Source organism: Sardina pilchardus, chromosome 16 (genome assembly GCF_963854185.1).
Source record: "Sardina pilchardus chromosome 16, fSarPil1.1, whole genome shotgun sequence".
Classification (NCBI taxonomy): Eukaryota; Metazoa; Chordata; class Actinopteri; order Clupeiformes; family Clupeidae; genus Sardina; species Sardina pilchardus.
This window is the reverse complement of record NC_085009.1, coordinates 15,928,043-15,953,807: the sequence shown is the minus strand read 5'-3', so window position 1 is coordinate 15,953,807 and position 25,765 is coordinate 15,928,043. Positions and strand designations below refer to the sequence as shown.

At 44.9% G+C, this 25,765-nt stretch overlaps 1 protein-coding gene across 1 annotated transcript in view; it reads left to right on the top strand.

Moving 5' to 3' along the window:
- The first annotated feature begins 1,555 nt into the window (after positions 1 to 1,555).
- The window catches only part of capn1 (calpain 1), a 68,256-nt gene continuing 44,046 nt past the window's right edge, over positions 1,556 to 25,765 (top strand). Inside the window, exons 1-4 of the mRNA XM_062516320.1 lie at positions 1,556 to 1,707; positions 17,677 to 18,289; positions 22,027 to 22,096; positions 24,159 to 24,277. Coding sequence (XP_062372304.1) covers positions 18,038 to 18,289; positions 22,027 to 22,096; positions 24,159 to 24,277 — 441 coding nt within the window. The 5' untranslated portion in view covers positions 1,556 to 1,707; positions 17,677 to 18,037. The remainder of the gene's footprint in view (positions 1,708 to 17,676; positions 18,290 to 22,026; positions 22,097 to 24,158; positions 24,278 to 25,765) is intronic.

The following is a 25,765-nucleotide window of genomic DNA, read 5'->3' as shown; positions in this document are numbered from 1 at the left end:
GCAAACCTGTCAGCCCTGAAATTCATACATGTAGAGAATGTTCAGAGAACTTTAAAGAAAGCCTGCCACTTTTCCAACCTACCTGAATGGCAAATTCAGGCTGCTATCACATTGCCTTCTATGCTTCAAGAAGGCAATTGCACAACATTGAAGCAAATGTAACCATTCACATCAGTACGAATTTCAGCAGAGAGAATGGTAGACTAGAGAGACTATAAGTTAACCTATTTTCATATTGAATCAAATCAAATCAAATGGTGCTTTATTGGCATGAATGGGTAGAAGTCATTGTTGCCAAAGCTACAAGTATAATGTTAATATCAATATCCCTGAAGGCGATCTAGGCTACCTAATTTCTTCCATCTGTTATTGCTAGCATATCTTCTCTGCATGTGTAAGTGTAGTAGTAGACCAAGCTTTATGTTTATGTTTATGCTCATGTTTCTTGGCAGATATTTTGTGGAAGTGACTTATACAATACCAATAAACATATTGTCATCATTAAAATATTCAGTCTCTAAACGCTCAATAACTAATACAGCTAATAGCAATCATGATATTAATAATATCAACAAGTCATACAAATAATAACACCATTAACATATGCATGACTGTGCATTCGATTAATTACGTGCAAGGTAAACCCATGAGTTTTTAAACATGTTCTTAAGCAACAAAGCAAAACAACAACAAAAAAAACTGCAGTGGCTGAGAAGGCAAATAGTCACACACTATGATAAAGCTGTAGGCCAGGCCTATATGTTATTAAGGTAAGATGGTGCTGATGCAGTAAATGCCCTTTAGACTAAAGTGAGGGCTCTGAATTCTGGGTTATTCTTTAGGGTTAGGCCCATTATTGTAACCTAAAGTGATTAAAAATGTTGATCATTCAGGAGTTTCCCATTGGCAATGCAGCCTATCTCTTGCAAATTCTGTGAATTCTGTGAGCACTGTAAGGTAGTCTGTGCCATGCTGTATTGGATTGTTTAAAAAGGTATTCAGAACATATTTTATTTAGACGTTATTGTCCAATGTTTGTTGCAAGTAGGCCTACAGTACATGAGTAATATATTGTGAATGAGGACAATGCAGTGTGATTTTTTAATGTTAAAAGTGGCAATTGGTGAATAAACTCGCTTGAGAGGTGGATTAACTCTAAGAGAGGGATAAACAACATTTCTGAAACGTCAGATAGATAACTGTGTTATTGCGTTTAGGCTCCATTACACCCCTGCGCATATGGCCTGCACCTCTTCAAGTCTATCGGCTCTGACATTTTTTTGTTTTGTGCAGAATGTTCCACCAAGGGGCAGTGTTGGGCCAATGCATTATTTCAACAATGTGGAAATCACATTGCTCAATGGAATATGTACTGAGTTCAAGCCTACTTTACTTTTACGCACACACCGCAATTAAATGTATAGTGCAATTGCATGGTAGTTAACCAACAATTAACCAGCACAAGTGAACGCACATCACCCGAACAGTTTTCACATGCTGCATTCGAATCCCGTCCGCGGTCACTGGGGCATGGGATGGGGCGTTAACGCAGAGGCGTGCCATAGAGTCGCTTGCGCTTTTTCGTGAGTGTGCCCGAGTGTGGTACGAGTGTACAGTATCCGGGAAGTCTGATGCAACTAAACGGACAAAAAATCCCAACCTCTCTCTACACAGACTACTTTCCAACCGCGAAGAGGAGCAGCAAAGGTAGGCTATCTGATTACTTTTCACCCGAGAATGTCTTGCGAACGGTATGCGTCGTTTCACTTGTTTTTGCGACTGTGAGGCAGATTGTAAACTGCATGCACGCCTTACCGTGTGCAGCTAAATTGAGGAAACGAAACACCTGGAAAGTTATCTGTCAGAGGCTTTTGTTTAACTGTCTTTGGACAGGCATACTGTCGGCTGACTCTTTATCGCTATAGGCGCATGTTCTTAGTGTAGCCTATAATAAAGCTTAAGGGTGCTCTTCAATTATGAAGATTTTGACTTCCTCATATAGGGTTTCAAGACTACCACATGAGACGTACACACAAGTTTGATCACTTCCTAAAAAGTCACACAAGGAATATGACAGGAGATATGTAGGCTAGTTTCCCTATCTTGCTCAGACAGCTGTTTCAACTCGTTGGCTGCTTGCCCTGACAAGCCAGCCGTGGCAGGCCAACGGCAGTGTAGTAGTTACGAAGTTTGGACAAACTTTGACTTTTGTAAATGAAGAAGAACAATGGCAATGTCATTTAGGCAAAAGTACAAACTTGTTTGAGAACTCAACTTGTCAGGTGGTTGTCTTTATACGGTACCTAAACCCTCAGGAAAGCAAAGCTGTTTGATTTCAGGACTGTCAGGTTTACATTGTATTTCACTACTTAACCTGTACAATATTTTACCACATCTTAGCCTAATGTGGAGGCTAAATATTCTATGAACTGCAAGACTAACACAACTGCTGAGTGTGTGTGTGTGTGTGTGTGTGTGTGTGTGTGTGTGTGTGTGTGTGTGTGTGTGTGTGTGTGTGTGTGTGTGTGTGTGTGTTTTTGTTGAAAACAACATCAGATGAGTCAACCATGAATGACTGTTGTCACACTTTAATACACACTGTCATCTTTAAATTACATGCTGTCTGCTGTAGGGAACTGCATGTAAGCACAGGGGTAAAGACCTCTGTTTACCTGCTGTTTACACCGCAGTTAATTTGGGTGAGGGAGACTGTTGTGGCCACAGTATATAAACTGCCACACCCCATTGTAAAACATTAATCTGCCAGACACTTGGAGGCCTATCTGGAATGCCTACAGTAGCTTGGAATAGCAATTTGTTGCGAATTGATAACAACTGAAACCTTAATTTAGTTGATCTTACAATATGATTGTTCTTCATGGAATACTTCAACTTTGCTCCCTGGCCATACTTCAGACAAGAGTCAGTTCATGAACCTCAGAACAGAGGAAAGCGGTAACATTTTGATCCATGTCACTCATGTTTGTATGTAGGAAGGAGGAAAGTTACCCCTTGGCAAGTTGGCAGACTTCATGAAATATTCATTATGCATTTTCATACCTTTCTACTTCAGGGGTTGTGAGTGTCTTTTTTATGTTGCCTAATTTTTGTTTCATGGCTTTGGGTGCCTGAACACTCCCGGGCTTGTTGTACAGCTAAAAAACAGGGTCAGTGAACATATAATAGTTACAGCATGGGAGCGATCTTTTTTTGGCTGCATCACAGCCATTCAGTGGGAGTGACTGTATTCTGCCACCAAGGCCAGAGGATTTAGCAACACAAACTCTCGACCAATGAGAAACGGACTTCTCTCTGGGGCTGAGCAGGAAACAAAGTTAGGCGTGAGAGAGAGAGAGGGAGAGAGGGAAGGAGGGAGGGAAAATAGACAGCAAAGAAAAAGAGACACATGAAAGCCTCTATGTGCTGAAAGTGTGACTATGAGATGAAAGTGGATGGAGTCCGAATAGCAACCACACTAAGCTAAAACAGACCAAAACAGAGATGTCCTCCTTTGCGTAAAATTAGCTGAGCGCTAAACTATGGCTAACTCTCAGGAGTCAACTGGACCCAGTGTCTCTCTCCTCCCTCTGCTTTGGCCTCTCTCCCACTGCATGCAGTGGTGTTGTTTAGTGAGACTCTTGTTCTCAGCCTCGGGGCAATCCTCTCTCACTCACTTTTTCCAAGGGAGAGTTTCAAGAGGAGACCACACCCTGCTGCCTCCCTCTAATGTCCCCTCTTGACCTCTCGGTTTTTAGTCCCAGTCGCTCTGTAGGACCAACAGTGTTAGATAACTTTGTACCAATATATCTCATGAGGGTGCACTTTGGGAAGTTTGAATAGATTCTGAAATATTCTGTCCAATGGAGGACGAGTTCATTTTCAGGTAGCCTACAGGCAGTTCATTGTTCCTAGCAGAAAGGAGTAGAATGTGAAGACATGTAATCAAGCGGAGGTGAAATTGAAAGTTAAGCATGGTGTGAAATATGACACGGACTACAAGCTACGTGCTACAAGAGTCACAGGTAAACCAGATTCATGTGACTCTGATAGCGTCTAACGTGATGGTGTGACTTGATGCACGTTCGCTCATATGTCAAGCCTGCATCGTGAATTTCCACCCCCTGCATTATAATTGAAGGCCCCTGGGAGAAAAAGCTCAGGCTTGGTCTGAAATACTATCAGGTGTGGCTCAGCAGCAGTCCAGTTCAGCGGTATAAACTGCCCTCCTGATGACTTGTGTGCAAACAGTGACTAATCCCCTAGCTATGGCTGGGTTTCAGCATCAGGGTACGGCTATATGGGAGAACAAGAGATCGAGCGGGAGGGAAGGAGGAAGGGAGGGAGGGAGGGGAGGCGTGCTGATGAAAGAGAGGAATGACTGTATGGTGAGTTGTGTGGTCGTTTGAGCGTGTGTGTGTGTGTGGATGGGAGGAGGGGGGTGTCTCAAGGGGCCGTGCATGCTGGGTAAAAGCACAAAGAAGGGAACGTCCATCAACATCACCCTCTCGCGTGACTTCTCCTGGGTCGCGTGGACAGGAATTTCCGCGTAGGGATGTCAGAGATGTGTCAGATGGCACTTGTGGCGCTGTTTATTGCACGCTCGAGAAACATTTCTTCCGCATGGCGGAGGGGGCAAGGACATGTGGTGATATGGGGGATCGGAGGCCTTGAGGAAGAGAGGGGGAAGAGGGGGACAAGAAGAAGACTTAATGGGAAGGAAGACAAATGGCAGTGACAAGGAGTGCATAGAGAGAGAAATTGGTTTTGTTGTTGTTTTTTTATCAGTGTCTGTAGGCCAGTGCACCTGGGGTGTGAAGCAATTAGGTATATTGGAATGCAATGAGACAGAGAGAGAGAGAGGGGGGAGAGGGAGAAAGAGAGAGAGAGAGAGAGAGAGAGAGAGAGAGAGAGAGAGAGAGAGAGAGAGAGAGAGAGAGAGAGAGAGAAGAGAGCGCAATACCACAGATGGGATCATGCCTGTTTACTCTCAGATATGAACGTCTTTGTCCTCTAATCATTAAACCTTGTTGAGTCAGAGGTTCCTAATTAAGTTACAGTTGCATGTGTAGCGGACTCAAAGACTCAAAGGCTCAATAGTCTTGATGCCACAGATTTAATGAAAGGTTTCTGTAGAAATATACAAAAATGCACTCAGCACGGACATAGCAAACATTCACGTTTCTGTTGCAGCAAAGAACTAACTTAATCTCCTTGTACAGAAAACTCATCCACGTCAATAATAGCCTATAAGTTCAGGAGGGAAAACCGAACGCGGGCTTCTCAATACGCTAAACAAAGCTAGACAGCTAACATAGAACGGCACAATATCCCTTTCAAATTAAGCACATGAAACATGAAATTCTCATTTAGCTGTCATTACATGTTACTTAAATGCTAACACTCTCATGTAAATTCACTTTAACACCAGCTCACCTGTAGAAATATACAAAAATGCACTCAGCACGGACATAGCAAACATTCACATTCCTGCTCTGGCCTCACAGCTATCACTTCAGTTGGTTGCGCTTACAGAGACATGGATTAGGCCAGAAAATACTGCTACACCTGCAGCGTTGTCGACCAATTATGCTTTTTCGCATACCTGTCGCTCCTCTGGTAGAGGAGGCGGGGCAGGCTTTCTGATCTCTGATGACTGGAGGTTTACTCAGTTGCTACCGACTCAAAACCACAGCTCATTTGAATATCATGCCATCATGATAACTGAACCATACAAATTATACTTGGTGGTTATTTATCGCCCTCCAGGACAGCTTGGCAACTTTGTGAATGAGTTGGACATTCTACTGTCTGCTATTCCAATGGATACGTGCCCTCTGTTGATCCTTGGTGATTTTAACATTCATCTGGACAACTCCTCTTCAGTTGACTTCCTGTCCTTACTCTCCTCCTTTAGTATAACACGTGTTCACAGTCCTCCTACTCACAAGGCTGGTAAGGATCTTGATATGATTCTGCTACGTAACTGTACTGCAGACAACGTTTGGGTTAATCCTCTACATGTATCAGATCATTACTTCATTAGATTCTCTGTGCGTCTCCTTGATAACCCTACAGTTCCTGCTCCGACGATGTCATTCCGACGGAACCTCAGAAGCCTCTCAAGTGAACATTTTGCAACATTAGTAACTTCTGCTCTACCTATTCCAAGCTCATTCTCATCACTTGAGGTTAATGATGCTACAGACACTCTTTGCTCTACACTGGCATCCTGTCTGAATGCAGCATGTCCTCTTTCCACAAGACCCACTCGTTCTAAACCTCGCCATCCATGGCTGACAAACAGTATACGCTCAGTACGCAAGGAACTTAGAGCTGCTGAAAGGAAATGGCGTAAATCTGGAGATAGAAATGATCTTAGTAAATACCAGTCTATGCTATCATCTTTTTCATCCACTGTCACACTTGCAAAAAGAACATATTATCAGAGTAAGATTGAGAACGCCACTGACAGCAGAAAACTTTTTGCTATGTTCAAGTCTCTTCTCAATCCTCCACCACCGCCATCAGCTACTTCACTGTCAGCAGATGACTTTGCAACATTTTTCACTGAAAAAGTTGCTAAGATAAGTGCTCAGTTTGATGACCCTATAAGAAGGACTCTGCCTGGTGTTAGCATGATGCCATCATTGGACTTGTTCTCTCCTCTTGATGAGGAAGCGGTCTCTCAACTGCTTCAGCGAAGCCGTCCAACAACATGCCCTTTGGATCCTGTCCCGTCTACTCTCCTGCAGTCTATAGCACCCGCTATTATACCGGCAGTCACACATGTATTTAATACTTCACTCAGTTCTGGAATAGTTCCTTCTTCTTTTAAACAGGCAAGAATTACGCCTTTGCTGAAGAAAAGTACACTTAATTCAACTGATGTGAAGAACTACAGACCTGTCTCCCTTCTTCCTTTCTTGTCAAAGGTTTTGGAGAAAGTGGTCTTCAAGCAAATGTGTGACTTCCTCTATCAGAATAACCTACTAGACCCTATGCAGTCTGGTTTCAAGAGTGGTCATTCTACTGAAACTGCTCTTCTATCTGTGACTGAAGCATTGAGAGTAGCTAAGTCCTCTGCTCAGTCATCAGTGTTAATTCTGTTAGATTTATCTGCAGCCTTTGATACGGTTAACCATGACATTCTCCTTTCTACACTATATGAACTGGGAATTTCTGGGAAAGCTCTTGACTGGTTCAAGTCTTACCTTAAAGGGCGTTCTTTTAGCGTGTCTTGGCAGGGACAGATATCAAAGTCTCATGACCTCACTACAGGAGTCCCCCAAGGATCAGTATTAGGCCCCCTCCTTTTCTCTATTTACACCACTTCTTTAGGTGGGATTATTCGCTCTCATGGATTTGAATATCATTGCTATGCGGACGACACTCAACTTTTCCTATCCTTCCCACCTGAGGACTCTAGTGTTTCCCATCGGATCTCTGCATGCCTGAAGGACATTTCAATCTGGATGAAGGATCAGCACCTTCAGCTTAATCTTTCCAAAACTGAGCTCTTGGTGTTTCCAGCAAAAACAGCTATTCCCCAACAGATCAATATCCAGCTTGATTCATCCTCACTGACTCCAACCAGATCGGCACGTAACTTGGGTGTCATAATTGATGACCAACTTACTTTCTCTGAGCATGTTGCCTCAATTGCAAAGTCATGTCGGTATACCCTGTACAACATTAGGAAGATCAGACCTTATCTGACACAAGATTCCACTCAGCTTCTTGTACAGGCAATGGTTATCTCCAAGCTGGACTACTGTAATTCTCTGTTAGCTGGCCTACCTGCTTGTGTATTAAGACCACTACAGTTGATTCAGAATGCTGCAGCACGACTGGTCTTCAATCAGCCAAAGAGGACACATGTAACCCCTCTCCTAGTTACTCTCCACTGGCTCCCTATAGTAGCCAGAATTAAATTTAAATCTCTCACTCTGGCCTATAGGACACTGACTGGATCTGCTCCCAGCTACTTCAGTTCTTTAATCACGATGTACATTCCCAACCGCCCATTGCGATCTTCTGAGGAGCGTCTGTTATGTCGACCAACCATACATGCTAGGTCAAATTGTAGATCCTATTCTTCAGTGGTTCCGTGTTGGTGGAATGAGTTGCCCAGTGCTCTCCGTTCCAGCAACAGCTTTGGATCTTTTAAGAGGGGTCTTAAGGCATATTTATTTAATATGCACTTAGTCCTTTGAGTTTGTGATGTGTTATGGTTTGTATAATAGTATTGTTTTGTTATAATTTGTCTATTGATAGAATTTGAAATTTATTTTGCTATTGTCCTTAAATTTAGCCATACCATGCTTTAGTTATTATTATTATATATAATTAACTGAGTGACTTATTTGATTGCTATTCTCATTTCACTGTTTTATTTCTCATTAGGTTAGTGCTTAAAATTATTGTTTTACTGATAATATTACTATTCTCCCTAGTTTGTAATTGTTCACTGTTAATTTAATTTGTATTGTTATTTATTTGTATGTCGCTTTGGACAAAGGCGTCTGCTAAATAACCATAGCCATAGCCATAGCCATTCACGTTTCTGTTGCAGCAAAGAACTAACTTAATCTACTTCCTTGCTGAGATTCTCGTGAATACAGCCCTATGCTAAAGCGCTCTGCTGCCACCTACTGGCGCGGCTGGTGTACTGAATAACTAAATAAGAACAATCAAACACTTTGAATGAACACACAGTCAATCACATTGGACTGAGGGCGCTACACTCTCCCCCTCAAATTAAAATGTCTTTAACATTTCGTTACTTACAAAGTAATTACTCTTTATCCACACTATTCTTCCTGGGATTCAGTTATCCTACTACCGTTACACTTTCCCCCAAAGTATTCTTTGTTAAGTTAAAGTATTAATCAAATACCGGCATAATTGGCATAACACATTTCCCATTCTACATTCAAACAATTTCCCCCTTTTCCAAAAACACTGTAACACTTGTAACCAGATCCAATTCACAGCCACATACAACATCTTTAGACTGTTACTTCTTCCCTCAGTTTACCTATTCTAAGGAATGAGTTACCATTATTTTTAATGGGAAAGGCCTGTAGGCCTATACCTTTTTCGTAGTTCACTGTAAGTTACCTCACATATCAACATGAACAACACCCATTCTAGGTAACACTTCATCATTATGTCATTAACACATTTTCTTTCATCAACAGTACACACATTTCACGATTCTTTTTTTTCTCTGTTCTTTTTGTGTGTGTGTGTTTTGTTTGTTTACCCTTGTACTTCAATGTCCTTCACTGTCCAAGGGCGCCATAGTCTGTGAACTGGTGGAAAGTTATAGTTTGTCTGCAGATTGTTCATACCTGCTTCCACCACAGATGGCTTACCCAGCCTTTCGTAGGTGAGTATCCTTGGCCGACGCCGTTCTCTCTGTGGGTAAGTATTCACAGGTTGCAGATCAGGTTCATCATCCGATGCTTGTGCTGACTCTGGTTGGTCAGTCCCACCAGGGACTGGAACCTCTTCCTCCTGCAGGTCCAGTTCCTCCAGGGCTGGCAGATCAGGATCACTTGCCTCATGGTCCATCAGTTCACCTGCATTCTCCTGATCAGGCACAAAGGGCCGTGCATATGGGTTCAGTGCACAGTCTTCTTCAGTCTGCTGCATGTTGTGGGGAAACCTACAGACATACTCACACTCATCATCACTTTCACTGTCAGAGTGTTCAGCGGATTCTTTTTGCTTTCTGTTCATCTTCCTCCTTGAACCTTCTCTTGTGTTTCGGGAGTCTGTCTGTTGTTGTCTACCCATGTTCTGTCTGTCAGGCTCTGATCCATCAAGGGGCAAGCTGTCACATGGGAGGAGCAAGTTTCTATGGAGCACCCTTGTTCTTCCACCTCCTTCCGGTGTGACCTCATATACGGGACTATCGCTACCTCTCCTCGTCACTACCCGATGAACTTTGTCCTCCCAGTAGGACCTCAGCTTTCCTGGTCCTCCTCGCTCAGACAGATTTCGGACTAGGACTCTTCCACCTAGTTGCAGATCAGTCCCATTGATTTTCCTATCATAGCACAACTTTCCTCTTGAAGCTTCTTTATCAGCTGTTCGTGACGCAATCTCATATGCCTGACGCATTCTGGCCTGCCAGTTCTGCACATACTCCAAGTAACTCTCCTGCTTCTCAGTTGATGGCATGTTGAACAGGATATCAATTGGCAAACGTGGGGAGCGACCAAAGAGCAAGTAATATGGGGAAAATCCTGTTGCCTCACTGCGTGTGCAGTTATATGCATGCACCATTTTCTCTAGGGAATTCTTCCAGTCAGCTTTTTCTGTATCAGTCAAAGTACGCAGCATGGACAGTAGAGTTCTATTGAAACGTTCTACCTGTCCGTTTCCTTGTGGGTGGTAACAGGTCGTATGAGAGCCTCGCACCCCGCAACTTCTCTCCAGCTGAGCCATTAAACGATTCTCAAATTCTCTCCCCATATCATGGTGTATTTTCTCTGGAAACCCAAAGCGAAGGGCAAAATCACTGAAGACCTTTTCCACAACAGTTTTTGCTGACTTGTTTTTCGTGGCATAAGCCTGCGCAAACCGTGTGTAGTGGTCCATAACTACCAGTATATACTCATAGCCATGCTTACACGTTTCTAGATGCAGAAAGTCCATTGAAACTAATTCAAATGGCCGCGTTGTCACAATTGACACAAGTGGTGCTCTTGTTTGTTTTTGCGGTCGTTTTCTTTTCAGGCACTCACAGACATGCATAACAAAATGCTCAATGTCCCCTTGCATCTTGGGCCAATAAAATCTCTCTCGAATCAGGTCTAATGTTCTGTCCACACCTGGGTGCCCCATTTCCTTATGTAGCTCTGAGAAGACAGTCTGATAATACTCTCTGGGAAGGATCAGCTGATTTCTATTCCCCGATCTTCTGTAAAGCACACCTTCTGGACTGAGATACAGCTTATTCCACTGACGAAGAAGTGCTCTAACATCTGGATGCTCTGAGCTCAGTGTTCTGGCTGGTGGAGGCTGGCTAGTTCTCTTAAATCTCATGACTGGCCCTATAGCATGATCTCTTTCTTGACTCTCCAAAATCTGTCTTGTTGTCAAAGGCTTACAGTCAGTCAAAGGTGTATCGGCCAGTAAACTTAAGACTTTGATATTGACCGTACTGGCCCAGGTGGGAATCATCTCTCTCTGCACTGACACTCCATCAACAGATGCACTAATGGCTTCTTGACTGATCTCTTCTGTGCACTGCTGTATGAAACTGTCTATGTCTAACGGCATTCTGGAAAGGCCATCAGCGTCACCATTGTTTCTGCCTGGGCGGTACTTTATAGAGAAATTAAAGTCTGCAAGCTGAGCAACCCAGCGGTGGCCAGTGGCATTCAGTTTAGCAGTAGAGAGGACATAGGTTAGAGGATTATTGTCTGTATAGATTGTAAAATGGGGTGCATGATACAAATAGTCCCGAAACCTCTCACAGACAGCCCACTTGAGTGCTAAGAATTCTAATTTACCCGAGTGCATATGATAATTCTTTTCAGGTGGTGTCAGTGTTCGTGAACCATATCCTATAACAACCATTTTCCCCTTCTGCCTTTGATAAAGGACTGCTCCCAGCCCCTCTTGTGATGCGTCACAGTGAAGTGTAAAGGGTTCAGTGACATCTGGGTAACCTATGATAGGTGGGACAGTTAACTTATCAATGAGAGAGTTCAGTCTGTCTTGATGGGTTGGTGTCCAGGTGATGGGACAGTTTGGTGGCAAGTTACCTTTACCTTTTGTGTTCACTCCTCTCTTGTCTTTTGCTTTCCCAACAGACGCCAGCTTGACCGTAGAGGATGACAGCAGTTCATACAGAGGTTTGGCCAATCTGGAAAAGTTGGGTATGTATGCTCTGTAGTAGGAAAGGAATCCAAGCAATTTTCTCAAATCTCCCACAGTTGCAGGGGTCTTTTCTTTTAAGGCGAGTACTGGGGCTATTTCAGCAGGGTCCATAGTATATCCATCACCTGAGACCATACGTCCCAGAAAGCGCACCTTCCGTTTAAACACTTCACACTTCCGTGGACTCAATTTGACACCATGTTTCTGATATCGTTGTAACACTGTTCGGATGCACTGGAGATGTCCTTCAAAACTGGAACTGTGTACAAGGTTGTCGTCCAGGTAAGGTTGACACATAACATCTCTCAGGCCTATCAAACACTCTTCCATATTTCTTTGGAATTCAGCTGGGGCTGAGCTAAGTCCAAATGGGATACGGATCCAATGATATAAACCCCAGGGTGATATAAAGGCTGTCAGGGGCTGGCTTTGCTCATCTAGGGAACCTTGATGGTAGGCCTTACCCTGGTCTAGGACCGAGAACCAAGAGCTACCACTGAGAGAGTCCAGCATGTCTTGTATTCTGGGAATTGGATGACAATCAGGGACTGATTTCCTATTTAACTCTCTATAATCACAACATAGCCTCAGACTGCCATCTTTCTTTCGGACACAAACAATTGGCGAGGCATATGGTGATCTCGACTGGGTAATCCAGCCACGGTTTAACAGATCTTGAATGTATTCTTTTACCTCTTGATGCAGGGGTTTAGGCACAGACATATATGTTTTCTTAACGGGAGTGGTGTCATGAAGTGTGATGTGTAACTTCAAGGATGGGATAAACCCAATGTCATCATCGTCAAATGCAAAAGCATGACACTCTTCTCGCAGTAACTGTCTCACCTTCTCTTGTTGGGATTTGTCTAGGTGGTCCAAGTTAACTGGTGGGTCCCACTGGCTCGGTTTGCTTTTCAACCCCTTATCTGTGGTGATTGTGTTGATTGAAGGCCTATATTCATTTTCTGGTTGGGGAGAACTTGACATGTCTGACTTGACGGCGTATGCTGTTTTTATCGTTTGCAAGTGACCAAGGACTGTGCGTGGATCCACAGTGATGTCATATTTGTTAGTGTTCATGATTGGAACAGGCACATACATGGACTTTCCTGTTGTCACTGTAACCAAACCTTCTTTTACGGTCACGCCCTCAGGTAGGTCAGGGGGATCGCAGGGGACAAACAGCAGGCTTTGACCCTTGAACTGTATTCCAGTACAAGCTCTTACATGCACAGTGGTCACCTTTTCTGCCGCCAGACGAAATATCTTCTTGCCAGATTGAACTGTTCCGATTTCACAATCTGAGTCATCCTCTATAAGCTTCACCATTAACTTTGCTGTCCTACAAGTGACAGAGAAAGCCTGGCAAAGTCTTTGGATCACTTGTGGCAGTGACTGTCTATCCCTCCCACTTATTATTGCTTGAATGACATTGAACCCAATGATGGGCTGCTCGGCAACGTTTGGGTCACTTGAGACTAACATGGGGGCTAATAGTGGCTCTGATGAATTTAAACTTTGAGCTAACTTGAATTCTACCTCTATCCAGCCTAAAAAGGGAATTTCCGTTTGGTTTGCAGCAAGGCCGATCAAAGTACCTGGGCCTAACAACTCTTCAATGGGGCGCACTGCACTATGGGGTAGATGTGTCTTTCTCCATTCCTCATTGATGAGACTGGCTTGTGCACCTGTGTCCCAAAGTGCCTCCACCGCCACATTGTCTAACAGGCACTGTATCAGACACCTCTCGCCGATCAGGTTTAATAGCCTGGCCTTGCGCTGAGGGGGGAGATAGCTTACAGGACTGCTTTCCACTGTGGAGGTTGCTCTAGAGGATGAGACACAGGTAGGGTGATCACGGTAAGTGCTTTCATTAGGCTGGTTGTCTCTCGGAGTCGGCAGCTTGGCTGCATTACTACACAGGGACCGTTGATGTGGGGCTACTGGCGGTCCCGACCTTGCAGCCCCCTCCCGTTTCCCTGTTCTCTCCTCTGTCTGCAGCCTCGGGAGAGGTGTCCCTCTTGACCGCATCTGAAGCAGTGGTTACATGATTCACTCATCTGTGACTCTTGACAGGCTCTGCATCCAGATGGCCTGTTACGGAGAGTGTTCATGGATGTAGCTGGTGATGGCTGTTGTCTACTTGCTCCCACTGTCTCTAGAACCACCTTTTTCATCTCCATTATTTCAGCTCTGAGGTCTTCTATTTGCTTACTTGAGCCTGTGCCTTGGTCTGTGCAGCGTGCCTGACATTTCTTGTTGGAGACTTCTACTTTACCCACCATGTTGACTACAGAATGTTGTCCCTCTGCCTCCCCACCCAACATAGACTGAGGAGGGGTTGACGGCAGCTCAACTTGAACATCGCTTATTCTGGGGGCCCGGGGCAGTACTGTTTTTTTCAATTTTTGTTGCCTTTCCTCTTCTAAATTAGCAGCTTCATTGATACGCTCTATCAGTACATCATCTGTCACCTGATGGTCACACAGATAGGGCTTGAGCTGAAACTTCACTGCATCCCACATCAGTCCAGTCTCCAATGACCGTAGGAATCGCTTTTGAATCAGCTCTGAGCCCAGCTTTTCCCCTTCATCCTCATCACCCAGCTTGTACAGTTTCTCTCTTAGCTCAATGGCTCGAAAAAGGAAATTCTGTGCTGACTCTTTCGGGTCCTGTGACAGTGTCATCAGCCTATGCAGGAGATCGGAGGATGAGTCTACTTTAAAGTGACCACGTAATATGGTCTTTAAGGTGGGCAGTGTAAGACTTCTCTTAACCTCTAACAAATCTCTGAGGGGTAGCCCTGGACTGACAGCTCGAATGATAGCTTCAATAATTTCTACCTCTGAATGACCTTTTCTTTGTCCTGTCTCTATTTGGTTCATGAGACTGGTGTAGGACAATTTGTCCCTCTGTCCTGCCTCCCCGATCTGTCCTGAGATGCGGAACTCTCTTCTCAGGGTCACCTCAGGAACTTTATTTGATGTGTTGTCCTTACGAGTGGTAAGAGCCTTTACTCTGTCTCCTGCTGCACTAATCTCCTCCTCTAACAGTCGAAGTGCCTCAGCCTGTTCTTTTTGAAGTAGAGCATGTTTCTGTTTTAATAGTTCAAGCTCAGCATTTTCTTTAGGTGGTGCAACTGGACCAACTGGACCAACTGGGGTTTTCAGAGGCTCAATGAAGGACAGTAGATCTTTAAGATATTGCAAAAACAACTCGGACTCTTCACCCTGTTCAGTGTCCTCTAAAGTGTTCTCTGCTAGCCTAATGAGGGCACGCCTTGACAGACTCTGGAGCCCTCCACTTGCTGGCTCTTTGCACTTTAGATGCTGACACACTGACATGAGGTCTGTCTTCCCAAGTGTTGGCAATACTCGACTCACTTCATCCTGTAACTCCTCCATTCTTCTCTGTTTCTCCTTCTAGGTTCGTCTCGTTTTTGAAGCTGGATGTCGACGGCGTTCACACAGCTTCTCCTGGCTCACTGGCTCGCCAAAATATGTAGCGGACTCAAAGACTCAAAGGCTCAATAGTCTTGATGCCACAGATTTAATGAAAGGTTTCTGTAGAAATATACAAAAATGCACTCAGCACGGACATAGCAAACATTCACGTTTCTGTTGCAGCAAAGAACTAACTTAATCTCCTTGTACAGAAAACTCATCCACGTCAATAATAGCCTATAAGTTCAGGAGGGAAAACCGAACGCGGGCTTCTCAATACGCTAAACAAAGCTAGACAGCTAACATAGAACGGCACAATATCCCTTTCAAATTAAGCACATGAAACATGAAATTCTCATTTAGCTGTCATTACATGTTACTTAAATGCTAACACTCTCATGTAAATTCACTTTAACACCAGCTCACCTGTAGAAATATACAAAAATGCACTCAGCACGGACATAGCAAACATTCACGTTTCTGTTGCAGCAAAGAACTAACTTAATCTACTTCCTTGCTGAGATTCTCGTGAATACAGCCCTATGCTAAAGCGCTCTGCTGCCACCTACTGGCGCGGCTGGTGTACTGAATAACTAAATAAGAACAATCAAACACTTTGAATGAACACACAGTCAATCACATTGGACTGAGGGCGCTACACATGTGTTTCTCCTCCTGGGACACTCCTCCCACTCAATCACACTGGAGGTGTTCCAACATGACAAGCGTCTTCCTTTCGTCTGGAAGCAGAACCCTTTGCCGGCAAACAAACCCTTGTCTGTGATTCTGTAAAGTTCACAGTGACACAGGAGTGAAATCTGATCTATGTTTTGTGTATGTACATCAGCCGCAAAGGCACATGCCAAAGATGTAATCGCTGGACAGAAATGTTGCTTATTTCTTATCCAGTTACCACTCAGAACACTGGATGCTGCACCACATGATGGAATGCAACTGTGTGTTCTTGATAGTCTGGCTATCACCACACTAAACTCAATCTTTTAAGATTGAACATTAGTCTGGGGAGTCTGCACTTTATTTACTGCACAAGAGGCATAGTTCAAATGACTCTGTACGCTTGGATTGACAGCGGCCAATATGGAGAACAATGTGTGTGGCCCTACATTAAGTTTTGAAAGGGAAACTATTTAACTCTCTGTGTGCCAATCTCTCCCTGGTGTGATTTACTCTCTTGAAGACTATCATGAAGACTCTCTGTCATGAATGAGGTCATGTGCCGTTATGGCCCGTTATCGTGGCACGCTGGTGCGATTCACGTCCACTCGAGCACACCAAACCCACAGCAGGACCGCAGGGGACAATTAGCCAGGGCGTAACAGAGATAGTGTGTGAGAGTGAGTCACTCGTGTCGAGTTAGCGAGCATGTTGTGTGCTGTGCTCTTAAGTCGGCATTGTTCCTGGTTTTGTGGGTTCTTTTATGCATGGGAACTCTCACCTTTAAGGTGCCGGAAGAGTGTAAGCCAGTTTGCGTTTTCTAGTCTTGGGAAAAAAGATACACGTGGAACGCGGAATTGTTTATTTAGCTGCATAGTCACAAAGCTGTTTGTGAGGACAGAGGGTGTGTCTCTCTTGCATAATCTCGTCCCAACTTGAAGACAAGCCATAAAACGTCAGTTTCTTGCCTGCATGGAATGTATGCGCTGTATGTCGGTTTGCACCGAAACATTTACTCTTCTTGAATCGTGGAGCAAGCAATGGTGTTGTGACTGTGTTATAATTGGCTTGCCATTGCCATCTGCAGCAGACAGTGTGACTGTGTCAGTACTGCTGTTTCTCTTTGGTTGAAGCAGGAATGCTGCTATTCTGAGCGCCTGGATCAGCGACTTGAAAGTAATCTAATTATTGTCACTGGGCTTATTGTTAAGGTGTGTGTCACTCACAAAGCAGGAAGAGCACGTTTTGCTGTGCGTTTGATTTATTGTCAAAAAAATACCCTTTGACATTTAATAATACCAAGATCTCTGTAATATTGTTATCATTATTGTTTTGCTTCCGGGCATATTTCCTTGAAGATATTATGGGACGTGATCACTCTACCTAGATGATGTTAAAATGTTCTCAATCATCACACTGCAGTTTACACTGATCCCATCTCATTTGCAATAATCAGACTGTCAGTCCGATGTTGCACTCAGAGGAGTAACGTTAAGGCATGGCTCATTTCATTACCTTAAAAAGTCCACAGAGTGCATTATGGTCTCTGTGAGTTTGTGGTTGTCATGTTGTAGTGTCTTCCCTAAAGCAAATTGTCACATCTCTCTCTCTCTCTCTGTCTTTCTCTGTGTCTGTCTATCTATCTGTCTGTCTATCTATCTAGGAGCAGTTGGAGGTGCCGTCTGATGACTGGAGCCTGATCTTCCCTTCCTCCACAGGACCTGAGTGCTCACCTCCGCCAGTCTTCCAGTCTTCCACCTCCTCTCCCTCCAGACTTCTTCAGTTCATTCACTCCTAGGTCTAAATATACTGCAGCATCACCTCTGTCTGGATTCCCCACGATCGTCTGCTTCCTGATTGGCTGAAATTGCACCCAGCTGTGGTTACTGATTGGTTCCTCCGGAGAGACCCACTTGGAGTTGCTGGGCGGGTTTTCAGAGTTGGGGTTTTGTTTACAGTGGGAGGTGGTCCGGGGGGGCGCGATACCGTTGTTGCTGTGGTTACGCATCACTAATTGAAGAAGGATGGAGGCGCCGTTCGCCATGGGGATGGCTGCCAAGCTGCGCAATCGCTGGGACCGTAACGAGGGCCTGGGCCAGAACCACAACGCCGTCAAGTTCCAGGGCCAGGACTTCGAGTCGCTGCGGGCCCGCTGCCTCCAGACGAGGACGCTGTTCGAGGACCCGCTCTTCCCGACGCAGCCTTCTTCGCTGGGCTTCAACGAGCTGGGGCCGCGCTCCTCCAAGACCCAGGGCACACGGTGGATTCGACCCCCGGTGAGGAAGCGCTATAGGTCAAAACACTGACCTCACATATGCTACGGTTTCACAACACTGAGACTTTCTCAGATGTAAAAGTGAGACCAAAATGCACACAAAAAAACGATTCAGGCTAGTGAACGTACTGTAGTGCTGTCCAGTTTCACGATAGCACTACTTTTATTTGGCATAAAAGAGTGAGACACGAGGCAAAATGGAATAGATTAAGGCAGTGAAAATAGTGCTGCACTGTTTCACAACAGTAATATCATCACGTGGTGAAAGAGTGTGGCATAAGGCACAAAAAATATGATTATAGTGCACAGTGTTGGAAAGATAGTGAGGTGCATTATGCCCACACACGCTTTGAGTGCAGTCTGAATGGATAGAAAGACCCCTTTGTCTCAGATCTTTTTGAAGCTTTTCATCCTTGGCAGGCCTTACAGAATGCAGCGTGTATAGCTCTAAGCTAGATAAGAGTACTGAAATGAGAAAGCCTTTTGACCAGTTGGGCTGGCTGCCCACTCAGGCTCAGCATCACTCAGCGTTTGTGCTGACCGAGTCAAAGACTCTGGGGCAGCGAAAGAGCAGCGCAGCGAGAGGACGCGACCGGTATTATTAAGTCAAGCAGCAGGATCGCGATCCCAATCTCTTCCTGTTCACAGTTTCGATTTGTGTTTTTGTTTCCTTTTGTGGCGACCAGTCTCTGCACAGGGAGTTTACATAGTCTTTGATAAGAGAGACACTGTTTAATTCAGCATATATAGCTCCAAGCTGTATCACAAAGTTAGAGAGATTTAGCATAAGCAAGCACCTTTGCTTTGGCCAGTTTTCTTATCCAACAGGTTTAAAGGTATAAGTATGTTTATTGTTCAGAAGGTTCTAGGCTGTAGAGTTGCATTGTGCAATATAGTCTACTGATAATTCCGAGCGGTGGCATGGTGATAGCAATCTCTTCCTACCCCAGCTGGATTTGTTATTGTTATTTCTCTGGCTCGCTCTCATTGGCCCAGAGCCTGCTGTGGAGACAGGTCTGCATGGTTTAGTAATGAGCAAGAGCAAGAGCAGCGGCAGCAGCAGCAGCGGCAGCAGAAGTAGCAGGCGGCTCAATTTGGCACGACACCAGTCACGGTTACCGTCCCGGGGGGAGCGCAAATGCCTCCGTCTCACTGTCTAACCCACTCGCCGTCAATTTGCTCTCTCTCCTCTGCTTCACCCCGGCCTCTCGTTGTCTGGGCTACTGCTTTTCTCTCTCTCTCTCTCTCTCTCTCTCTCTCTCTCTCTCTCTCTCTCTCTCTCTCTCTCTCTCTCTTATTCTATCTCTCTCACCTTTTCTTCCTCACTCCCTCTTCCTCTGTCTACCTTTGTTTCCATACTTTACTGACAATCGTTTGACTATTTTCAATTAAATGGCGTATAGACTAAGGTCTGTTATTCCATGATAATAACAGCAATTCCTTGTTGATACGGCGATAGTTGTTTATTTGCATGATGCTCATTCATTACGTTGCACACACGTACGTAGTTGGAGTATAAAGTACATAGAGCTACAAAGTGTCCTTTATTCAGATGCTGGTTCAGTAAACATGTTAAAGGTTTTATAGCCCCACTTCCTTCCTGCACCCCATAACCCGTTCCCCAGGTAACCTGGTACGGCCTTGCTTGTATGGCTTGTGCTGATATTGCAGGTATCTCTCAGCGAAAGCCACACTTTTATCACAACATGAATTTTTCAGGCCCTCTCCCATCCAGGCCCCTTGTATTCTCAGTCCCCAAAATACAAATTTAGCTGCAGGCGTCAGAATGTGTAAATATTAATAGTGCAGTTAATGTGGTCATGACATTCTGGAATGATCTGACCTTTGACCCCCATCCACCGTGAGACAACACACCTTAGGTGCGTTCAAGTTCACCGAACATAGGCGAACATAGGCGAACGTTTGCTAATGTTCGCCAACAGTATTCCGTTAGCCTTGAGTTTTTGGCGAACGTTTGCTAACAATCGCAAACAGTCTGAGGAGGTGGTGCGCCGCGAACATACAGTGGAACTGGATGTGAGCTTGACGAACGCAACAATGCAATTACTGTTAGAATGGAATGTTAACACCAAATATGTTCAAATTTAACAGTTCAAAGAAAACATGTTCACCTCGAACATTCGCCTGTGTTTGCGAATTTGAACGCACCTAAGTTAAGCATCGCACCTTACAGACTGAAGTTATTCTGTTTCTTCACTATAAGCCAAACTAGTCTACATTTGTGAAAGGTCTCATAAGAATGGAGGTTATCTTCATGGCATGTTATTGTGGGCAAAGACTTTGTAAAGTTGAACATATCTCCTGAATATTTAAAACATCTGCATCTATGCCAGGTTGTACTCGCTGCTTGGGGTTCCAAAAAGGGACAGAGACTCCGAAAGAAATCAGTGTTTTTTGGCACCATGGATGGCAGGGGGGAGTTTAAATAAAACAGACAGTGGAATGTGAGTGATGGAGTAAAAAAGTGGGAATGTTTTTGCCGGTGAAGTGGTCATCAGTAATTCATGAGGCGAAGTCCCAGCAGCGCTGTGATGCTGGTCAGAGAGGACACAGACAAAAATGGAGGCTGATATGAAGGAGGATGAAGTGGAGAGAGAAGGGAGATTGTTGAGTGTATGGTGTATTTGAGGACAAGGAATCTATGATAACCATGTGTGTGTGTGTGCACGCATTCATATGTTTGTGTGTGTGTGTGTCCATGTGTCTGTATGTATGTATGTATGTGTGTGTGTGTGTGAGAGAGAGAGAGAGAGAGAGAAAGAAAGAGAGAGAGTGTGTGTTGGTGTTTGTGTGTGTGTGTGTGTGGGGGGGGGGGGGATGTATCTGTACAGATCAGTAGATTGTGGAAGCTAACAGCAGAGAAGGCACCACATGTGTTATGGTTAAATTTGCATGCTGGGTAGAGAGAGAGAGGGGGGGATAGAGAGAGAGAGAGAGAGAGTAACAAAGACAGAGAAAGGGGAGAGAGCAAAAGATAGGGAGAGAAAGAGAACTGGTTGGACAGTCAATGACTGGGGTTGAAGTTAAGAAAAAAGGAAGTGAAAATGACAGAACACCATTATAACAGAATTCTGGTGTGTTCAGTAGTAATAGCAGTGATGGTAGTGGGAGAATCCCTCATTTTGGTTTACAGTACAGATGTATTTTATTGCATGAGATCACTTCCTGCTAGAATGAGGGGGGGGGGGGGTTGTGGGATAAAGAGGCCAGTCTACTGAAACTGGAGGAGCAGAGGAGAGGAACAGCTTGGATAGAGGAAGGGAGACAGACCATGTATGGCAAATACAGGAGCTTTGATGCATACCAGTGATTTAGTTTACAGCCCACTGGTTCAGCTGTCAGCACTGTTCCTGCACATCTTTATGTGCAGTGTGTGTGTGTGTGTGTGTGTGTGTGTGTGTGTGTGTGTGTGTGTGTGTGTGTGTGTGTGTGTGTGTGTGTGTGTGTGTGTGTGTTCTGTGTTAAGATTCTGTTTGTATATACAAATGCATAAATGAGTGTGTGTGTGAGAGAGAAAACTCATAAAGTTCTAAGTGAGAATGATATATTAAGTATCTGTCAGTAAGGTATGAATAATGTTCCTAACAGCGTATGTGTGTGTGTGTGTGTGTGTGTGTGTGTGTGTGTGTGTGTGTGTGTGTGTGTGTGTGTGTGTGTGTGTGTGTGTGTGTGTGTGTGTGTGTGTGTGTGTGTGTGTGTGTGCAACCCCCCCAACAGGAGATATGCTCTCGGCCCCAGTTCATCATGGATGGAGCCACGCGCACAGACATCTGCCAGGGAGCACTGGGTGAGTCTGTGACCTGTAACCTTGGCAACAGCAGCATCCCAACACACCCCCCCCCCCCTCTTTTTTCACACGTATCCCCTCCTCAGCACTAGAAGACTTAGTCAGGGTGTAATAGCTCATGCACGGAGAAAGCACTTAAGAAGAAGGCCCAGGGAGAGAGTGAGAAAGGGATAGAAGGAGAGAGAGAGCGAGTGAGAGAGAGAGAGAGAGAGAGAGAGAAAGAGAGAGACTGAGTGACAGGAGGTCAGAGGATTTCAGTGTCCCTTGTAGTGCTTTACTCTGAGCCAATGTATAATTTATGCCGAACTCCGCTCAAAACAAAAGGCTGAAACACTCATCTACATCATTCTGGCTTTCTCCCTCTTTTTCTCTCTCCCTTTCCCTCTTTCTCTCTCTTCTCTGTCTTATTTCTTTCCAAAACATGAGGCAGCCCTCCGCCCTAGTGTATCCCGTCACTTTCCCTCTAGCTGTTCTCCCACCTTCCACATATCTCATGCGCATCTTCCTTTTCCATGTGTGCATCTTCCATTTTTCCCCCTTTTCCCTCCGTCCCTCTTTCCTTCTCTTTCTTTTTTGGTCCCTCACTTCTCTCTTTTTTTCCCCTCTCTGTCATTGTTTCTCTCCCGATCCCTCCCTCCCTCCTTCCCTCCCCTCCTCCCTCCCTCTCTCTCCCTCCCTCTGTCATCTCTGCCTGCTCAGTGTAACGGCATTTGAACTCAGCATCTGTTGAGACAGATGAAGCCTCTCGGCGTTAAATCTGCCGCGTCCCCGGGCTGACTCAGGGAAAGAGCCACTTCCAGGGCACAGCACACACAGTCACAACACACAGCACGCAGACGCTGAGCAGGAAAAAAGGAGGCGGAGGAGGGGGGAGGGGGTCTGGCTAAGAGAACAACTTTCCCCCAGTCATGGTGGCCTGGGGTGGGGTGGGATGGTCGTGGTTGAGTGGCATCAGGGACGCGCTGCACACTGTAACAGGAACTTGCTTTTATCCAGTATGCTGTTCGGACTTCCCTCATTTGATCTAGGCCTGATGTTAACACTGGGGCAGCTTTGTGGGCGTGATTTAGGACAAGACTGAGGGGCTATCAGCCTGATAGTGGGGAGGTAAACATGATTCCAGTCATGCTGACCTGGGGAAGGCTGGTGGTGGTGGTGGAGGGAATGCACTGAAAGAGATAAAAGAGAGAAAGAGAGTGAGAGAGGTGAGGGTGGACCTGGTACAGATCCTTATAGGCAGTTCATTTCCTGACTTTGAAATTTAGATTCAAACTGTACTGGAGTTCTAACGAACCGTACCCCAGACCTTCATTTTCAAGCTGACCCTGGTCCAGACCCGGATCCGCATCCGGGTTCAGTGGACTGCGTTCACACTAGCAAAAATAACCGAACCATCGGTCCAGTAAAAGAAGAGAAGAGAAGAGAAAGAGAGTGAGAGAGATGAGGGTGGATCTGGTACAGATCCTTATACCTGATGAGCTGCATAAACCTGACTCAGCTAATCAGAGGTTTCATTTTTGCCTGATAGGGTAGGTGAGGATGGAAGGTTGAAAATCGTGTCCCTTGTCTGAAATTCCATACGACACTGCTGTGTGATGTCCAGATTGGTCGTGCCAAAGGTCACTCAGAAACCTTGGTTTTGCTGAATGGTCAAACAAACAGTTGCTGTTCTTAGTGAAACTGCAGAGTGCGGTTTGGACACCTGGTGTGGATGTACACTGTATTGGGCCTATTGGATTACAGAAGTGTATACCGTATTTGAGATGACCTTGATGTTCAGAACAGCTCAACATACATTTTGTTTTCTTTAGGAAAATTACCGCAGCTGTACAAATTTTAGGGGTCAGAATATGACATTTACTGACAGTTATATTCCTGTTGTTAAAAGTGAGAATTGAGGGCAAGTCAACAGAATGCATATAGGAGCTGATACTATTCACGTGAGCATAGGTAGGTAACCTCTTATACATGTATACCAGCTCAGGTGATAACATTAGCCTGTGTCTGCTTTTGTGTGTGTGTGTGTGTGTGTGTGTGTGTGTGTGTGTGTGTGTGTGTGTAGGTGACTGCTGGTTGCTGGCGGCCATTGCGTCTCTGACTCTGAATGATAACCTCCTGCACCGCGTCGTGCCTCATGGCCAGAGCTTCACCAGCGGATACGCCGGAATATTCCACTTCCAGGTAACCACCTCTCTCTCTCTTTTCTCTCTCTCGCTCTCTTTTCTCTCTCTCTCTTCTCTCTTCTCTCACTCTCTCTCTCTTCTCTCTATCTCTTCTCACTCTTTCTAGTTTGTGTCTTTGTTTATGATTAACTCTTTGTTGGTATGCCAAGTATGTATTTTGATGCTATACTGCATACTGGTTTCATGCAGTAAACAGATGCAAATATGTAAAATCAGCCTGTCTTGGTTCCATTTATATAATCTTCTTTTCATCATCTTACCTATCTACCTCTCTACCCGTCATCCTCATTCCTCTCTTCCTTCCTTTCTCTCTCTCCCTCACTCATTCTCTCCATCCCTCTAATCTTCTTCCTGTGGTTGTGAAGCTTCTATGTGATACATGCAGAAGGGCACATCTTGTCTTCCTTGGATTGGGTGTTTGATTTGAAATGCTTTCAAAGCATTTTCAGAATAGCTGTGTCTGTGTGTATGTGCGTGTTTTGTGTGTGTGTGTGTGAGACATCAGGCCTCAAGTGTGTAAAGAGATGAAACATCTCTCACACCCCCACTGACAGCTGTTCTCAGTCTTTGTCTGCCTTTCGTGTCACTGTGATGGTGTGTGTGTGTGTGTGCGTGTGTGAGTGTGTGTGTGTGTGTGTGTGTGTGTGTGTGTGTGTGAGGGGGTGGATGGGTCTCTCTCTGTGTGTGTGTGTGTGTGTGTGTGTGTGTGTGTCTCTGTGTGTGTGTTTGTGTGTGTGTGTGTATGTGTGTGTGCCTGTCTGTGCTCTTTGAGCCTACACTCAGCACTATCTTTCATGCGTCTCTTTGATACTGTAATGAGTCGGGATAAAAATACAGCTGTTGATAAAAATATAGCCGGGCGACAAAAGCGGAGCGTGAAACCAAATGCTCCCGTCGTCACCAGTGAGTGAGTAAACAGCACACGCCCAGTCTCTGTGCCTGACCCTGTGTCAATGTCTCACTATCAATCTCTGTCACGCACACATACACACCCAGCCGCTCACTCACCTACGTATACAAACATACACATACACACACAGATATTCAATTGCCCACACGTTCACATACATACAGTACGTACACACATAGGCCTACACATGCACATGACACTCACACACACACAGACACAAACACATTCACATACACACAGACACAAACACATTTGCATACACAAACACACCTTTTAGTTGTGGACTTTGTCCTGTACACACATAAAGACCACCAGGTGCAAGCACACACGCGCACACACACACACACACACACACACACACACACACACACACACACACACACACACACACACACACACACACACACACACACACACACACACACACTCAGTGGAGTGAATATGTCCCTGCAACAATCCACTCACCCTTTTTCTCACTCTCTCTCTCTCTCTCACACACACACACACACACACACACACACACACACACACACCCTGGGGTGTGGTGAAATGCAATATACTAAACAGACAGAATGA